At 41.9% G+C, this 17,574-nt stretch overlaps 2 protein-coding genes across 4 annotated transcripts in view; both read right to left on the bottom strand.

Annotated features, from left to right (window-relative positions):
- Positions 1 to 3,852: 3,852 nt before the first annotated feature.
- Positions 3,853 to 9,920, bottom strand: LOC124053843 (zinc finger protein 11-like). 2 transcript variants are annotated; one of them, XM_046379387.1, is made up of 7 exons: positions 9,752 to 9,920; positions 8,700 to 8,902; positions 8,166 to 8,267; positions 7,980 to 8,075; positions 7,744 to 7,854; positions 7,393 to 7,516; positions 3,853 to 7,192 (listed from the first exon to the last, which is right to left on the bottom strand). In XM_046379387.1, the coding sequence occupies exons 1-7, from the start codon at positions 9,777 to 9,779 to the stop codon at positions 4,593 to 4,595; spliced, it is 3,264 nt and encodes a 1,087-aa protein (XP_046235343.1). In that variant the 5' UTR covers positions 9,780 to 9,920; the 3' UTR covers positions 3,853 to 4,592. The 2 variants fall into 2 exon arrangements, with proteins under 2 accessions (XP_046235343.1, XP_046235344.1); XM_046379388.1 differs by lacking the exons at positions 8,700 to 8,902; positions 9,752 to 9,920 and adding an exon at positions 8,350 to 8,679.
- Positions 9,921 to 13,822: 3,902 nt separating this feature from the next.
- LOC124054084 (ankyrin repeat and BTB/POZ domain-containing protein BTBD11-A) overlaps positions 13,823 to 17,574 on the bottom strand; it is a 134,953-nt gene continuing 131,201 nt past the window's right edge. For both annotated transcript variants that reach the window (XM_046379757.1, XM_046379758.1), the window contains 4 exons: positions 17,432 to 17,513; positions 16,816 to 16,884; positions 16,594 to 16,707; positions 13,823 to 15,852 (listed from right to left, as the gene is read on the bottom strand). In XM_046379757.1, coding sequence (XP_046235713.1) covers positions 15,622 to 15,852; positions 16,594 to 16,707; positions 16,816 to 16,884; positions 17,432 to 17,513 — 496 coding nt within the window. In that variant the 3' untranslated portion in view covers positions 13,823 to 15,621. The remainder of the gene's footprint in view (positions 15,853 to 16,593; positions 16,708 to 16,815; positions 16,885 to 17,431; positions 17,514 to 17,574) is intronic.

Genomic DNA, 17,574 nt, shown 5'->3' with positions numbered 1-17,574 from the left:
TGATTGGTACCAACTTCTTATCTTTCATTGTTCCAGAAACTTTTGAAAAGAAAAATGCACTTTACGTTGTGATCTGGGAAAGTGTGTTCTACTAATTTCTTGACACTTCATAGTCTGCAGGGAGGCAGATTCCTAAATAATAATAATGATATTTGTTATGGTAATGAGGTCTGTGTGGGTCCGTGACCTCAGTCTGTGTCCTGACTTGCGACAGCCTGCAGATGAACACCGAGCTGGGTGTCCGTTTGCCTCCCCTGGCAGGATTGCGTCGCTGTCAGGAGCTGCGGATCCGACGTGGAATATGATGATGATGCTCCTCTGATTAGAGAAACAAAGCTGCTTTCAGACCAGAGGGTGACCTTGTTAGCATGAGATCAGGGACGTGGTCTGTCACTGATGCCCGTAAGCCTCTCTGTCAGTCGCTGATCTTGGATGTGAAAATATCTCATCTTTCACCGTCTCTTGTGGCCTCAAGCAGACCCCACAAGCCAGCATGTACACGCTTCATCACAGGCTTTCCTGACTGGTAGTATTGATGATGGGCTCCTGCTGTACATGTGCTGATGCAGTAGGAGGAGGAGGAGGAGGAGGAAGAAGAAGAAGAAGAAGGGAGGGGTGTTGCTGACCTTCCCTTGTTCACCGTCTCTAATGCCCAGTGCTCTGGACTGTCTTGGTGCCAGGTTTCTGTCTCTCCCTTCCTCACTCTGAGTCTTTTTTCCTCTTCGGTTGCAAGACTTTTGAACCCACCACCACCACCACCTACACCTCCCCCCTCTAAACCCCCCCTGCAGCCTTGTCTGAGGAGACGTCCGCCCCGGTGAACTCATTGACCAGGGAAAGGCTTGTTTTCACTCCCTTCTAGTGTAGGAAGGAGAAAGTGTTCACTGCAAAAAATGTCCATCCTCACGAGTCATTATGATCAGGAGTGAGTTACAGAGATCACACATCATTTTCCTCTGAGCAAGTGTTTCAGTATCACACACCAGGACAGTTTCTCTTATTTGAATTGCATTCTTACATTTCAATGGATTTTTTTTACTGTCAATATGGGTAATCTGCTTTATTGAAAGAGACTTATACACATAGAAGAAAATTTCTGCAACATATCTGGCAACAAGGTGTTATTTCACCCCCTCTGGAAGAACTTGTTAACAAAAAGCACTACAAAAAAAAAAATGTTGCAAAGAGGGACATTTTTTGCAGCGTTAACAGCATCCCGTCTGGTCTCTCTTGCCAAAAAATGTCTGAGTCAGAAGGATACACAGATACGGACAGCAGCGCAGAATGCAAATGACTTTGAGTGGATGAAAGCGAGAGGATGCAGGAAGAACCGGAGTGGATGAAAAATGAGATAAGGCTTTTGGTTTTTGCCAAGCCTGCCAGCAGCGAGGGAGGATGGAGGGCTGAGTGTGTGTTGGTGGGGGGGGGGGGGGGGGGGGGGGCTGGTACCAGAGATGGGAGGAGAATGTCTGTGAGGCTGGGCAAACACACACACACACAGGTTCACATGAGGACACACACACCACACACATGCAAGTGCATATACATACACACCTTTGATTAGGAGAGCAAAGCTTCTCTGTTCTCCTGATTAATCTTAGGGTGTTTCCAGTTCAGTGGGCTGCTCTGTTACACTTCCTCCTATTTCAGTTATCTAAGACAGATACAACAGAGGCAGTGCAAAAACAATGAACGCAGCAAGTGATCGTGTGCAACGTGTGACCCTGCTGTCCATGCATTCAGAGCAGGTCTTCTTATCAAAGCGCTCAGTTGTGCCATACAGCCTTCATATGGAAGAAATAAAGGTGCGTCACGGAGCGAAAGAGAGAAATGGGCCGCTTGTTTTGATACGCTATGTTTCCGTAGTAACTCGCAGGGGTCACAGTGTTTTGGCAAAAAGGCCAGGAAAATCCGTGGTGCCTGTTGATGATCAAAACCTACTTTTCAAAAAAAAAATCTGCGGGACAGTTTAACTGTTTATGATCGGTGGACGTGCTGGAGGTGGCAGACTTTCATCAAATTGTGTGTTATCATGTTTGTTTCTTGGGAAACTGAACTAAACTCCACTCTACTGCTGATGAAAACAGTTGATGATTGTGATTGTTGCTTTGAACATACGTCGAGGTCGGCAAAAATGGGGCCTTCGGTCTGAAATACCTGATTCGCTGAAGACAAACCATAAATGTCTGGACAAACAAACATGGCACAGATGACATGCATGATGGAAGGTGTTTGCTTGTAGTGACAAATGCACAGAGAATCGTTGCCCGACAAGTTGCTGATTTAAGTGGAAAAGCTCATGCAAGCCTGCTTTACAGGAAAAAATGCTGCCTGCTGCAGGTGATGGCAGTAGACAGACTGAACCTCACAGTACGCAAGAGCATACGTGACACAATGAGGGTTAAAAAACTGCAGAATTAGATTATCATTTTGTGTGGGTTCATTACCAAACAAATCAGCGTGTAACTGTGACCCCTCTGTACAAGTTTTGGCTTTTGTAATTCTATGAAAAGGGTTTTTTCCTTCTCAGGCTGTTTAATTAGAAGGATTTTTAAAGGCCTGAAGAGAGGCAAGTGTCCAGGATTTCAAAAGACGTTGTGACCCGCAGCTGCTGGTGCAGACGAACGTCCCAGCAGTGGCGTTTTTAAAGGCGACCGACTGTCCTTATTCGTGGAGTGTTCACGTTATTTTGTCCTCGTGACACCACGGCAATCTCGAGACCTGTTAGAGCGTGCAGTCATTCCGTCTATTACAAAATCCAGGAATGTTCCACTGAGTCGGGAACAAAAACACAAAACAAATACTTGAACAATAGCATGTACAGTAATTACAGCCTCAATATGTGGTTTCAGTAAACACCACTAATCCCGAGAGACAAGCCACAGACGAATGCCAAATATCCCCAAGTAAACGCAAAGATTCAGGATTTTTTTTTTCAGTGTCGGTGATATTGTGGCGAGCTGTCGGTCCAGCTTTCACTCATACTGCAATTAGAGCCAGACGAGGGCCTGTGAGATCAACACATGCTGGGAAATGTGCTGTTTGTGCTGTTTACTTATCCCACAATGAAGTGAACAAGGGGGTAAGGCCTACCACTCCCTGCCTCTCTCTCTCACAGGCTGGTTGGGGTACGGGGGCAGTGCTCCTCTCTGCCCACCACCTGGCACCCGTGAAGCCTATGTATAGGAAAGAGACCACTGCCAGGCCTAAATTACGGGAGGGAACACACTGAAGCAATTACAGGCCTATATGAATCTATATGCTTTTGGTTAAAAAGTGATCTGATCCCAACACACTGGAGAGCCTCTGACTCGGTAGGCCTCGGAGGGATGGAAGCAGTTTCTCTGGATCTGGGCAGGGATGCTGCTTATGGCTGCTGCAGCTGCGGTTTAAACTGTCAGTCAGGCTGAGTAAACAGTCGGGGGACCATAAGGAAGCGCAAGGGATTAACACTGATTTGAGAGACAGTTGGAAAATTTATGCTGCAAGAGAGTCAAGAGCTGCATGAGCAAACAAGCCCTGAATTACACTGTAAACAGACGTCCTAATGCATGCAACACTGTGAATGTTTACTGAAAACTGAGATATGGATGCAAGTGAAGGACGGAGATGATTATTTGTTTTTTTTAGGGTACGCAGAGGCAGGAACCGCCAACGCAAACTGCAGGGCAGCAGGGGGCGCTATTCACAGCTCTTCCTCCTGTGTTAAGCACAGCTGCTGTCCATTATCACTACCACACTGCCATCTTCTGGTGGAAGAAGGCTACTGACAAAACACTGGACAGCACTGCTAAACCTGCTGCTCACACATAAAAACACCATGACTTGAAATGAAGTGTTTGAAAATAATTAGTCAGAAACCCGTCTGGAGAGGATCTTTAATGTTCAATGTTATTTTAAATAAGGTCTATATGACTCAAATAGGTCAAAGTCACCTTTTAATCGCTAACTTTCAGTTAAATTGTCTGTAAACTTAAAGGATGTTTCTCCTCAGTGACAATACGGGTTTTACTTACTGTTTTGTCTTAAATAATGGCTGATCAGAATGCTTATATGCTTACCTTTTGCCAGGGTTGAAATGATTTTATTACTGATTAATATTATCTTATAGAAAAGGCCTCAGGGACAGAAATGCCAAATCTTCACACTTAAAAGGCTGGAACCAGCTTATCTTTGAATTAATGAAACTTTATCACCAAAACTGTTGTCAATTACTTGATGTTCTGTGACTCAGTCAGTGAACTGCTGAGCCTTTTCAGCTCTCTTGATTTAAACAGAAAAATGCAGGGAGGAAGAATTACATTCATTGTGGATTTATTTCAAAAAGCCATGTAAGCAAAAATTATTCCTTTGCTTTAAATATATGCAGTAGCCTTATAATTCATCATTATGCTTTATGGAAGATGTGAATCAACACATTATACCAACAAGAAAGGAAGGAAAAGAAGAACTTACAAATTGGTCATAACTGGTCAAAACAACAAAGAGAAACGTAATGTTTTTTGGTGATTGTGATACCAGCTCAGAACTAAACTCCTCAGCATCTTATAAAAGAAAAGAAAAAAAAAACCTGCGGAAAAATACAAAGATTCCTACTGAAACTCTATTTTCATTTCATGTGCGAATGATGATTCAATTTTCACATTGTGAGTGAGCGAGTGCTCCCAGAGGGACTTTTTAAGGAGGAACGCCAACCCGCACTCCTCACATATGTAGCTCTTTGGCTTCCCGGCGTGAGTCCGCCTGTGCTTCTTCATGTGATACGACAACCTGAAGCCTTTATTACATATGTCGCATTTAAATGGCTTCTCGCCTGTGTGGATCCGCATGTGCGACTTCAGGTATCCCGACTGAATGAAGGCTTTTCCGCACTCTTCGCACTTGTACGGGCGCTCCCCCGTGTGATACCTGTTGTGGAGCCTGAGCTCGTTGGCGGTCAGGAAGGTCTTACCGCACACCGTGCACTGGTGCGGTCGCTCGCCTGTGTGGATGAGCTCATGCCTTTTCAGGGACGTTTCCTTCATGAACTGCTTTCCACAACTGTTGCAGGGATACCTGACGCCGATGTGGATTTGCTCGACGTGGTTCGTCAGCTGCAGCTTGGTGCGGTAAGCCATGTCGCACTGTGTGCACGTCCAGGGTCTCTCCTCGGAGTGGGTCCCCATGTGCACCGTGAGCTCCGACGCCGAGCGGTAACACTTCCCGCACTGCCAGCACAGGAAGGGTTTCTCTCCAGTGTGTTTCCTCAGATGAACCGTCAGGCAGTTGGAAGACCTGAACTTCTCTGGGCACATGTTACAAATGTAAGGGAACTCTCCTTTGTGAATCCTCTGGTGGATGGCGAGGTAGGACAGCTGCATGAAGGTTTTGTCACACTGCGCACAGGGATACGGTCCGGTGAAGTCGTGCTGCTTCTCATAGTGTTCTCTCAAGCGTCTCAGCAGAGTAAAAGTCTTGTCGCACATTGTGCACTGCATTGGTCTGTGCATAAGTTTGTGCCTCTCAAAAGCAGGCTCGTTAGCAAGTATCTTCCCGCACTCTTTGCAGTAGAGCGGATCGTGGATCCTCTGGTGCACTTTGAGCATGGTCATGCTCTTGAATTCCTTCCCGCAGTCGTCACATTTCATGATTTCACTCACTTCCACTTTGCAAACGTTTTCCTGATGCTCCTTCAGAGCGGAGGGGTACTCGAAGTGTTTGCCGCAGTTTGAACACCACACAGGTATTTTCAGAGGCGGTCCCTGTTGCGGGTCGGCGCCGCTCACTTCGCTCTGGCTGGGCCCTGCCCTCGGCTCCTTCTTCCATGAGAATCGTGAGACTTTCTTATGACAAATGGCATAAATCTGGTGTCTTTTCAGCCCGTGCATGTGTTTAAAACGCTTCTTGCAGTGGATGCAATGATAAGGCCGGTCCTCCGTGTGACACTGAATGTGTCTGTTCAGTGTTTTGACACTGTCAAACGTCCTAGCACAGACAGGGCACACTTTAAGGCCTTTTTTGTTTAGCTGTTTTTTCACCGGCACAGATGGCAACTCCTCAGCAACATCTGCAGGTGCATCTGGGTTGTTTTCTTTTTTACTTGTTTCACTACAATTTTGAGTATCAGCTTCAGCCAGAATCTGTTCCACCGTCTTGCTCTGTTCCTCTCTGATCCCCTCGTGGCCGTGAATAATCTGATGCTTCTTCAGTGTGTCCTTGTACTTGAAGCCCTTCTCACAGGTGATGCAAATAAAAGGACGCTCTTCCGTGTGAGATCGTAAATGCTTTGCAATGTCCGCAGAGTAAGGCAAGATCCTGCTGCAGATGGGACAGACTTTGCCCTCTGTCGACCCCTCTGGTGGCGGCTGTGGAGCCGGCGGTTGTGTCTCCCTTCTCTTTGGCTTCTTCAGCTCTCTGCTCTTGCAAATTTCCTTCTGATGTCTCTTTAAAACATACGGGTTCTTGAATTTCTTCTCACAGAAAGAACAGCTATACGGGCGGTCCTCCGAGTGGGATTTCATGTGCCGCTCCATGTCTACTCGACGGGCGAAATACTTCCCACACAGAGTGCAGTTTTTGTTTTCTGATGTTTCAGAGGTGCTAGGATCTCCCAAGTCGTCATCTTTAACGTCATTGGTCATCTCGTCCTTTTCATGAACGCGCATGCTGTGCCGCTTCATGTCGTAATGGTCCCTGAATCGTTTGTCACAGTTGGCGCACTTGTACTTGAGATCTCGATTGGCAGAATGGGTTTCCAGGTGTCGTCTCATGGCTGCAGCTCGCAGGAAAATCTTATTGCACACAGGACATGTCTTATTGTTGGAGTATTTTTTCCTTTGCCTCTTAGGTGTCAAGTCTTTGTTTTCTTTTAAAACTTTTCTCTTTAGCTGAAGCCGTTTGCTTTGTTTCAGTGGTTGGAAAGCTGCTGGCTTTAGGGTGTCACTGACTTCCTCTCCAGTGGTTTCCCCCTCATTAACTTCATTTTCTTCACAGTCATCAGGCTCAACCAAAGCTGATGGCTGTTCAATCTGTATGTAGTCCAACAGTGTCACAGTTTCACCCTCCACCTGGACAGTCACACAACCTTCCATCTGCTCCGATGGAGGCTGTAACTGGATTTGGTCTGCATCAATTACGACCTTCTCCAGCTGAGGAAGCGACAGCGAAGAGAGGATGCAGTTCCCAAAGGAAGAAGGAATGGTCTGCGATTCATCTGTCAGAAAAAGAGGAATCCCATTAGCTTTGTACACATAATGACTGTAACATTCACCAGTTGCTCATTTCCCTTTTCTCATTCAACCTTAAAACAACTTGATGCAGATACATGAAAAAGTAGCCTGGTCCTCACTGGACACCATTTCAGTGGAATGAATTACAAAAGGACACAGAAGTCTTAGCCCAGGTGTGACTCACCAGATAAATCAAAATGTCCAAGCGTCGTGTGGTACAGGAGCACAGTTTTCAGGTGCCTGGGATCAGGAACAGAGTGCACACATTCCTCCAGGGCAGATGGGACAGCACTGAGCATGGATGCAGTCTGGTGAAGAGATGAGAAATGACAGTTAATAAAAGTATCGAATAAAATTAAAACTATAATTTAAAGACTCAAACTGTGGGCTTCATCCATTTTTTTAGCTTATAATTGTTCGCATTTGACAAACTACAAAGGATGCCAAATTAGTCATTACCGAAAATCAAACTGGTTGTTAAAAGAAACAGAGGACTGATGACAAAATGACTGGTTTTCTAAACTGGTTCCAGTACCTGCTGAATGTCTGGTACTGGAAGAAGCTTCTCCAGTCTGGACAGGAAATCCAACATTAGCATCTGCAGAGCGCTGTCATATTCAGGCCCAAAGTCAACAGGGAAAACATCCTGGAACAAATAACCACAGTTTAATGTAGTTGCTGTCGAGATTAGTTCAACAACATAAAGGAAGTCATCTTATACACACCGAGGGTTTAACACAACACATAAATTCAAAGACACAATTTACAAACCTGGAAAAATTTCTCCTTCTCTTCAGGGTCTTTTAACAACAATTCAACTTGATCCACAAAGTTTGATTCTGGAAACTCGACATCGGCAAAACAAGGCTGGAACAAACAGTATGCACAGATGAAGTTTAAGCAGAGAAAAGTGACCACCACACCGCTGACCGACATATCACATTTAACAAAGCTAACCTGAGCTGCCCATGTGGATACGAGGGCCTTGATCCGCTCCAGGTGCATCTCGATGGTTTCTGTGTCCGCTATCTGCTCGGCCCGACACAATTCAAGAACCACCTGCAACAAATGGTGTCACCTCAGGGTAAACTGAACTGACAGAGCAGCACCTGGAAATGTTACTCACTAACAGCAGACTCACCAGATTTAGCACTGGAAAATGAATATCTTTAATAGCTCTTTTCAGGTGAGAAAAACCGTGCCTTGCAGGTGATGCTGATCTTTCTGAAAGTATTAAACCACTTCATCTGCTTCACCTTTACCATCTGTCAGGCAGTAACTGAGCTTTTCTACTGTTTAGATGTTGCGAATTTTTAGGTGTTGCTGACATGGTTACACCCTCTATCATGTGAGATGAGGGGATTTCTAGAGTGAAGAGCAATAACATTTTGTCAGCTAAACACTTGCAAGAGAGACAACAAGCCATTTTTCTTTTCCTTTCTGTTTCTCTTATAAAAGCACGTCTTCCACAAATATATCATACAGTCTCACCCGTGCCCTGAGACCCAGGAGGAGCTGGGCTCTCTGATCTGCATTCAAAAGTTCAGGTACGATTTCTGAAACCGTACTAATGAACTCCTCCACCATCCCATAGTCCTGCACGTTTCCCCTCTGGACAACCTGCCACATGGCCGCTGACACCAGGCGTAGGGGGGGTATGAAGAGGCGGAGAGAGGGCAGCAGAAGAGGCAACTCTGGAAAATATTTAACAATCTGAACATGAATCATCACACTCTAATGCTCAAAAACATACATACATACATACAAGTAACCACATAGGTGTCATCAAACATGCTTCATTGATTTCTTTTGATAGTCAAAACAAATGTGTGGGTATAATGAGATTAATGCACTCAGGCTTTGTCAGAATATTTTGGTCATCAGCTAATTTATTTCAAGAAAAAATAATTTTCCTTCAAGCTGGCCCGGGGTGCCTTCATGGACTGGTAACTGTGTCGTAATTACGCCTCACCGCACTTTAGCACCCCGGGTAAGTGGTAAATATGGCTGCTGTAGTCGTGACTTTCTATGCTACACAAGTTGTTGAAATAGTAAGAGACATTCAGTTTTGTTTGTATGACATTAAGTTTCTTTCTGGTATTTTATTTAAAAGTGGCCGCTGTGTGCTTTTATTTTGACGCTTGCACGGCCTTCAGACACGAACTTAGTTGTCTTGTATTTTTGTTTTTAGCCACTAGCTATGCAGTTTTGGTTGAAGCCAAAAGATATCATGTGTCAGCCGATGCTAGGCTAATTTTCAGCCAGCCCAAGACGACGGTTAGCTAACTGTCGCCATCTACTACACTGAAGCGTTACTGTTATGCTACAACATATAACTGGCTTAGGTAGCTAGCTAGCTTAGCTTAAGTAACGCTCCTTCTGATAACTGCCATGCACATCAGCCCGTTAGCGCTGTAACGTAGCACAAAGCCACCGCCATCTCAGAGCGGGGTACGCCATGTTCAAAATCGGGCGCACACAATCCAAAAGAAAACCTGATAAGTCGTGATGAGTAATACTTGTCTAACTTCTAATTAGCTTACCGTTTTCAGTGCGATGTGGGCTCTCCATATTATATCGGAAAGTATTCAATTCGACAAGCGAATTAACTCGGGGTTGTTGTGAGTCAACGTCTGCCCGACCCTGCGGTGCAAGTTGGCGGGGAGGAAGGGCGGCTCGATAGTCTGTTGCGAATGCGCAGGCGCAGTCAATAGCACACGTTTCCTGCTCTAGTCGCGGTTTATTAGAGATTCATGTCTACTCCTGCAGCCTGCGAAGACATCGATTCTGTTATATTTACTCAAGAGACTATCTAAATAGGGTAATAACCAAGTAATGTAACGACCAAGTTTGTGATTTCATGTGAAAGGAACATGTTTTTCATGGTCTGATGAATGTCACACTTACTACTATGGTCATTACTACCCCCCGAAGGCTACTGGAGGAAATGAACCCTTCTCTTAATTATACTGCGAGCATCTCCAGTAGCAAAGGGTACAAAGGGTACACTAAATATGCTATATATAGTAATGTCAAAAAGACATTCTTTTATTTTGGTATGATAATGACCTAACTGTAAACCTGATTTATCTATTCCTTTATATAAATAAAGACCTTTATTAAACTTGCTTGACTTCATTGGCATATTTTTCTCTTCTTTGGTGCAGTCTTTTCCTGTGGAGACAGGGGTGGGGGGAATGAAATTCCCCAAAAGGAAACACAGCCAAACTCACTTCTAGTCTTTTTATGATGTGTATTTCTTCATCAGTCTGACTGCAGACAGTACGCTGGCTTTTTGAGAGAGCTGTTATTATTTTTATTACCGTAATTCATTCACTTAGTCAAAGTAAAGGGACAAATGAAACATCGTGGTGCTGGGCTGTGGCCAGATTTGTCAATTTATTTTTTAAAAGACAGTGCAGTGTCCTTGTTCCATTGGCTAAAAAGTCAGAGTTAATTATATAATGTTAAGTATAACAATAATCACTGTTGTACTGGTTGACGTGTTTCTTTAATTTAACACAAACACATGTAGTGTAGTTGATTTTGAATTGAACTAACATCCATCATTCTCAATAAAGCATCAGATTTGTATTCAGATAAGGGTGGAATATTCTCAGTCCAACTACCTGGGAAAATTAATGATGTTGGTTCAATCTTTGACTCTTAAAACATTGCACATGTTAGGCATTTGTTCTCCTACTGCAAGTGTTAGGCGCAAACCTTTCATAAACAGTGGTCTTCTAAAAGAAACAATTTGTTTACATAATGTTCTGTGTGTATTTTTATATGAATTGATGTCCATCCTTACAAATCACCAGTGCATAGGCTTTATGTCAGGTTATGCTTATATTAGCCTTTATGCTAACTAGCAACTGTGCCTCCCTAGCAGTAGCAGAAAAAAAATTACACAACCCAAATATCTAAGTGTGTATTGTCTTGCATATTTCTGGAGTATCTGTGTACCTCCTTGTATTCTTTTACTTTGAGCTGTGAATTTTAGAAGTAGAATAGATGGTCAACAGTTAGCTATAGATAGCTATCTTATGCTAACTAATTGAAAAGATTGTAGTACATAGAAATATAAGTAATGCTCACATTAAAGAGAGAAATAAAACACTGATGAAAGTTATAAATGCAGTAGAAGTGTTTGTAGCAGTAAACACAAAATGTTTACTGAGAATATCAACAATTTTGAAGGAGTGTAATCATTATCAAAGCATTGGTACTGTCATCAAATGAAAGGTCACGGTCTGACCAAAGCATTCACCCCTCTGGCCAGCATTAAAGTTTTCAACAAAATCTTTATCGTGGATGTAATTATTGAACTCCTTAAAACCATGTCAGTAGCGTAGTTATAAACATGAGAAACAAAGCAAAAAAAAAAGAAAAAAGAGACCCTGATACAGTTTAAACTCTGGTTGTTTATTAGCTGTCCACAAAAGCATGTCATGGAACCACAGAAACTGTAGCATGAGTGTAACATTCCTCTTTGCATCTCTGCTTCTCACGCTGTGTATAATTTCTGTTTCATATATATATGTACAATATATATATATATATTGTACAATATACATGTTCTCATCAAAGGAAAAGTAATAGCAAAAGTTCATCCCCCTGTGGAGTCAAAATCTAATGAATATCCCATGCATGTGTCCACTGTGTCTAGGAGAAATGTTGTTTATTACAGGAACAAATACGCAGGCAAATAAATGCTGAGACAAATAAAAGGGAGAGTCTTGTTAGACAAAGCTGGTGTACATAGCACATTCTCGACAACATTAAACAAGAACAGCCATGCGAACCGACATTTAGCCTATTCTACGGCTTTGACCCACTTTTCAAAAGCGCCAGTACAGAAGCAAGCTAAAGTTAGTCTTTTGCTAATAAAAACAGAGATAAGCTTACAGTCTTTTGGCTTATTCTCTTAATCTAATTCAGCTGCTATTGGATCACAATAAGACTTAAACTTAAGCTCACTCTTACAATACTAATGCTTTTGAGCGTGTGTGTGTGTGTGTGTGTGTGTGTGTGTGTGTGTGTGTGAGGCTACAGTAACACTGGCACAAAAAAGTGCTTGACATCATTATGAACCTTTTTACCTCTGTGGAGACAAAACGGTTTGCATCATTAAGTTACATTTCACCTTCAAATAGCAAGTTTCAGTTCAAACATGGGCTTGAATAATATTTTAATGTAAATGCAAATATGTTTTAAAGGTGAATTATTTCAGCCAGAGTTAGCCTAAATAAATTGTCAGCTTCATTAAAGCTGTCAGGGTAAAATCAACTGGCTGGCAGCCTATAAGTTAGAAGTTATTTTTTTAAGTGGTTGAAATACATTTAAAAGAAAATACAGCATGGTGGTGACAAAAATATGAACAGAAATAGAATATTCAGGCTTTTTTCAGTCACTTATTCATCTATGTCATGTGTCTTTTAATTCACATTTATATTGTAGCATTTTATTCACTGTACTATTACAGTCTTATGGAACTATTGCTTAATTTCAAAACCTTAAAGCATCTTTTTATATAATCTTTTTCACTTTTGTAAAACAAAATAGCTGTGGAATGTAAAATAAAATATATAGTGCTATGTATGTAGGTAAGAAAATAAAGTCATAGGATAATATCTATATTTCATTTTCTGTAACTATTTACAGAACTTAAAACCAACTCTCTATGCCTATATGTGTCTCTTAAAATGTTTTCTTTTGGCCCAAAACCAATATTTAAGTAATTTTGAGTGTGCTACAGTTTTAGAAGTAATAAGATTTGTCTCTTATCTGAAGGTACAGTTAGATTTATGTAGAAACAACATCACAAAGTATGAGGACACTTCAGAGACATTTGCATTGTAAGCCATTGGAAACAGAGAAGCATCTTTTTTTGGTTTGTTGCTGGACAACATTGCACATTTTGTATATATTCAACTTCTGTTGCATTGTTACATTCATAAAATGTCCTGTAGGTCCATGATTTTCTCCTAAACTGACATGTATTGTGTCTCAGTTAGTGCTAACTGGGGTTTATTGAAATATTGTTGAGCTTTGTTAAGTTTTTACCCTTTTCAGGTGAGTGTGCATCATTTAAACAACATGGCAGATAACCCAGGCGCTGCTGTTGAACAATGGGTGTCGGGTTTAGCATTTGGTCCTTTTGCAAATGATAAAATGATCTAGTGCACACCTAGTGAACAGGTGCATAAAAAAATGCAGTCATAAAAAACAAACAATTGAATTTCCACGAGCGCCAAGTTAATTAGAGACACAGATTTGCCACAGACCCTCATCAGGCTTCACATTAACATTATGAAAGAACTCCTTTTTATGCTAAAACTGCAGGGTGCAGCAGCCAATGAGAGGGGAGAACCAAATCTCAAACACCTGAGACAATCTGACACAGCTGACAACAATAAAAAGGCTGTTCTTGAACCCCCATTCTTTTTGGACACAAATTGCTTATCTTGAATTGCCCATTTAATCTCTTATTTCCCTTTGTTTCAGTGTTCATTTGAACACACACATATATATATATATATATATATATATATATACACATTTATTTTTTACATGCTCATTATTATTTCAGGAGTTTGAGGTTTGCTTCACACTTTTTTTTTTTTTTTTTTGGATTTAATGATAGATGATGAAGGTCCATGAAGTTGTGAGGTGTGTGAAGAGTCAACTGTTTTTCCTTATTTTGTACTGTTTCAAACTGTAACACTGTGAATGGATGTTTATTGCTGGAATGAGTGGACTTGCAGTTATAACCTACTTTGAAAGTTTACGTGCACAGAAGTTTGTACCTTCAGCTTTTTATCAACTGAAACAGATATTTTCTGACATGGATGTTTAGTTTTTGTACCGATGATTGAGCAGGAAAAGGTTGTGTCTCTAATGAACTCAAATCAACACCATGTGGGAATACAACTTTTCTTTCACACAATTCACAAAAGCGAGAAATTCATCTGAGGCGAAGGCTAAAACAATAAGTGACTTTAAGATGTGATCTACCCTGATAGTTTGGAATGTATCAGAAAAAAAAAAACGCAATAAATGAAGGGAGCATCCTTTGATCGGACTTCAAATGGGACAGTCAACACCCTACTCAGTCTGACCGATCTACACAGAAAGCACACCTAAAGCGAAACGCAGGATTCAAACGAACAGATTTAAACATGCAACTTTGCATAAACAGACACATACAGCAGGAACAAACTGGGGGCACATTCAATGAGACCGGTGCCATCAGCCAAGCGAGTGTAGGAGAATACTGTACATCAGTTTACAAAAAACAAAAAACAAAAAAAAACAACCAGCACAATAACTTTCAGGACCTATTTACACTTTGCTTTAAATATCTTTGAAGAGAAAGTCCCTGGCAATCGAAATCCATCGAAATCCCGCTCTGTCAGTTTTGCAGTGGATAGAAAGTTGATAAGCAGCGTTTTTCCTTGCTTCCCCTTGAGGAAGTGGTCCGTGAAGTCAGCTCTGCATATAAAGCAATATCAGGGCAGCTCAGTTGAGTACGTGTCATGCAAAAAAACAAAACCATAATAATAATAATAATTAAAAAAATAAAAAAAAAATTGACAGTGTTCTTGGAGTTAATTTCCCAGTTGGACATCCATGATTCAAGCATACGTCGGCATAGATTTCACTGAGTGGGCTGTCTTCAGTTTAATCAGTGCTGCAGTGTCGGCCATGGTGGAAGTTCCTGTGATCAGTTTGGCCTCTGCACACAGTAGATATAACACAGTGAAACATGTCCAAAAGAGAAGAGTCAGAATGAAACGCAAGTAAGTTCAAACAAGTCCGCCTAAAGCCCGTCTCCCGGCATTGCTACGAGTCACTTTTATTGGTTGTATAGTAGGATTATATTTTGGCGTGTGTCAAACTTTATACGGCAACGGCATCCACTTCCATGAAGTGATGGTGTTTGTAAACCAAAGTCTCACATCAGAGATGGCGAGAAAGCTGCTTTTATTGAATTAAATTCTACTCTACCTTTTTAAGCGAAAAAGGTGTACAGAATGTATTTCATGCATGTATCTTATATGAAATACAATACGTCTCATAATCACAATTAGGTCTAAGTGATCTCTTTTTTTTGACAGTTTGTTATTTTTTTATTTTAGGGGTGTGACGTGATCAGTGGGAGTTATTGGGACAAAGTTCAAGCCTCCAACAAGGCGAGAAGGTTCTCTCTCTGAATTGTCACGTATGCCAACATCAACTCTCAAGGGGGCTGCAACAGGCAGAATTAAAGGGAATCCCTGACAGAAAAACAGCCGACAGCCCCTCCTCAGCAGCGGGGCCAGGACACACGGACGGGGCTGTATAGCAGGGTGTTAAAAGTGGTGTTACATGGATGCTGTGCCTGGATCGAAGGGCTTCGGAGAGGACGACGTCACACCACGGAGCCCTTGGAGGTGGAGAGGTGGATGGAGCGGATGCGTATGGCCAGAGTTTTCTCCAGGTCGTGGAGGATGTCGGAGTAGATGCCTGGGCTGGACACGGGGCTCTCTGGGGGAGGAGGTTCGTACAGCAGCTGCTTGAAGCTGTCGTGTTCAATCAGCAGCACCATGTTCTTCAGGAAATAGCCCTCGATGAAAGCCGTAAGCTCCGAGGCACCAAGGAACTAGGTTGAAAAAAAAAACAAAAACCCAAAAGTTAACCGAGGGACAACAGCAGAGAGTTTTTTAACTATTCTAAAGGGTGATAAGAACACTGTAACATCTTTTAATTGATTTAGTTTATGTGGAAAAATTGGAGGACAAAGTTGATGCAGGGTTGTGTTGCTTTGAGGAGAAGGTTGTTGACATGCATGTTGTGTTGTGCTGTGTGCTACATGATGTTTGGCACATTACATTTCAGCCATTTTCATGACCAAAGAGTCTACAGACAAGCTTGCAGCTCTGTGAGGCTGTTCTTTTATTTATTTATTTTTTTACATGCTTACTGTAATTCTTACAAGTTAAGCCTTTTCTGGTGCTTGTAAGTAATTTTCATTTTTTTCTGCTGACTTTTAAAGTCAATTTGGATTCCTTGTTCTGGCAAAAGACTTGCGTCTGTCTGCCTGCCATTTGGTGCTGGGCTGGTGGTGTTCAGTGGTTTAATTAGAGCTTGTTAACTGAAAACAGCTGCCTGCTCTGGCAGAGAACCACAACGGGAGCGCTGAGAGTGAACCAAAGCAGTGAAGCTGTAGGCCACAAAACCAAAAGAGTGAGTTAAAAGACACCAAACACTTTGTGGAACTGAGGGGGACTGCAGAGTCATGTGATAATGCTTTGTTTGTTCTTCACTATAAGCAAACCCTCTCACGTGCAAGATCATTTCTTAATATAAAAACGTGGAGTATAGCATCTTTAAACAATCTCACCTTGGCGTGTTTGTAGAGGTCCACGCAGGTTTCTGTGGTGATGTTCTTGGAGCAGATGATCTCACAGTGTCTCTGAAGGGCCTCTAGTTGGAAGAACTTGGCTGCAGAGAGGAGCTGCAGGGAACAGTACAGCCACACAGAATGAGGCACAGGACTCGGGATTAGAAATGCTAATGCTCGTGTTGTCGCTCGGCAGGCTTTGTTTAAAGTCTCAAGTCTTACCTCCATAACTTCAGTGTTGCGTATGTGCAAAGACTCAGTGCCTCCACAGTACAGATACTGCATGACCAGCTGAAACACACAGCAGTACAGGGTTCAGCCTATCGCATCCTCTCAATAGTTCCCCCACAGTTTTTGCTCCAATAAATCAAACTGATTTGACGTGACTACAATAATCTAGATCTAAAGTGTATTCTAAGTAGGGGTAGGCAATCCGATGAAAATGTCCGCAATCCACTTTTCAGGTGAATCGTAGAGATCACATTTCTGTATCCAAACTTCACATGACCTACAAAGCAACAGTGTGTTCTTCCTTGGGTGATGTATTGTAAATAATGCAACTGAGTTACAACTGTCAGCACGGTGGATGCCAAAAATCAATGCAACATTTTGAAATACATATATATGTGTATATATATATATATATATATATATATATATATATACATTTTGCTGTGTAAAATATTAATTGAAAAATAACTGGTAGATAATTTTATCTGTCTTATCTTATTAAAAAACACATATAAGTATAAAGACATATCTCTGCATATGTATAGACTGAAGTCTTATTTTTAGGCCATTGTAGGAAAAGCAAAAGATGACATCATAAAGTTCTTACATGGAAAATATTATACTTGACGTGGCTGATCTCAATACAGGTGTTCTCTGCTGCTGGTCGGTTCTGCAGCAGTGACTTGAACCTGGATAAAAGAGAAGGAGTTGTGGGTATATTAAAGGAAAAAAAAGTAATTGTATATATCA

This window comes from Scatophagus argus, chromosome 22, assembly GCF_020382885.2.
Source record: "Scatophagus argus isolate fScaArg1 chromosome 22, fScaArg1.pri, whole genome shotgun sequence".
NCBI lineage: Eukaryota > Metazoa > Chordata > Actinopteri > Scatophagidae > Scatophagus > Scatophagus argus.
The sequence above is the reverse complement of the archived record's forward strand: the minus strand, read 5'-3'. Positions and strand labels throughout refer to the sequence as shown.

Bases quoted from the DNA above. Each gene is read 5' to 3' on its own strand.
- LOC124053843 (XM_046379387.1), bottom strand. From the start codon at position 9,779: ATGGAGAGCCCACATCGCACTGAAAACG. The intron at 8,268-8,699 runs GTGAGACTGTAT...CATTTGTTGCAG, and splicing joins TCCTGGGTCTCAGGGCACGG to GTGGTTCTTGAATTGTGTCG. The intron at 7,517-7,743 runs GTACTGGAACCA...TCTCTTCACCAG, and splicing joins CAGTACCAGACATTCAGCAG to ACTGCATCCATGCTCAGTGC.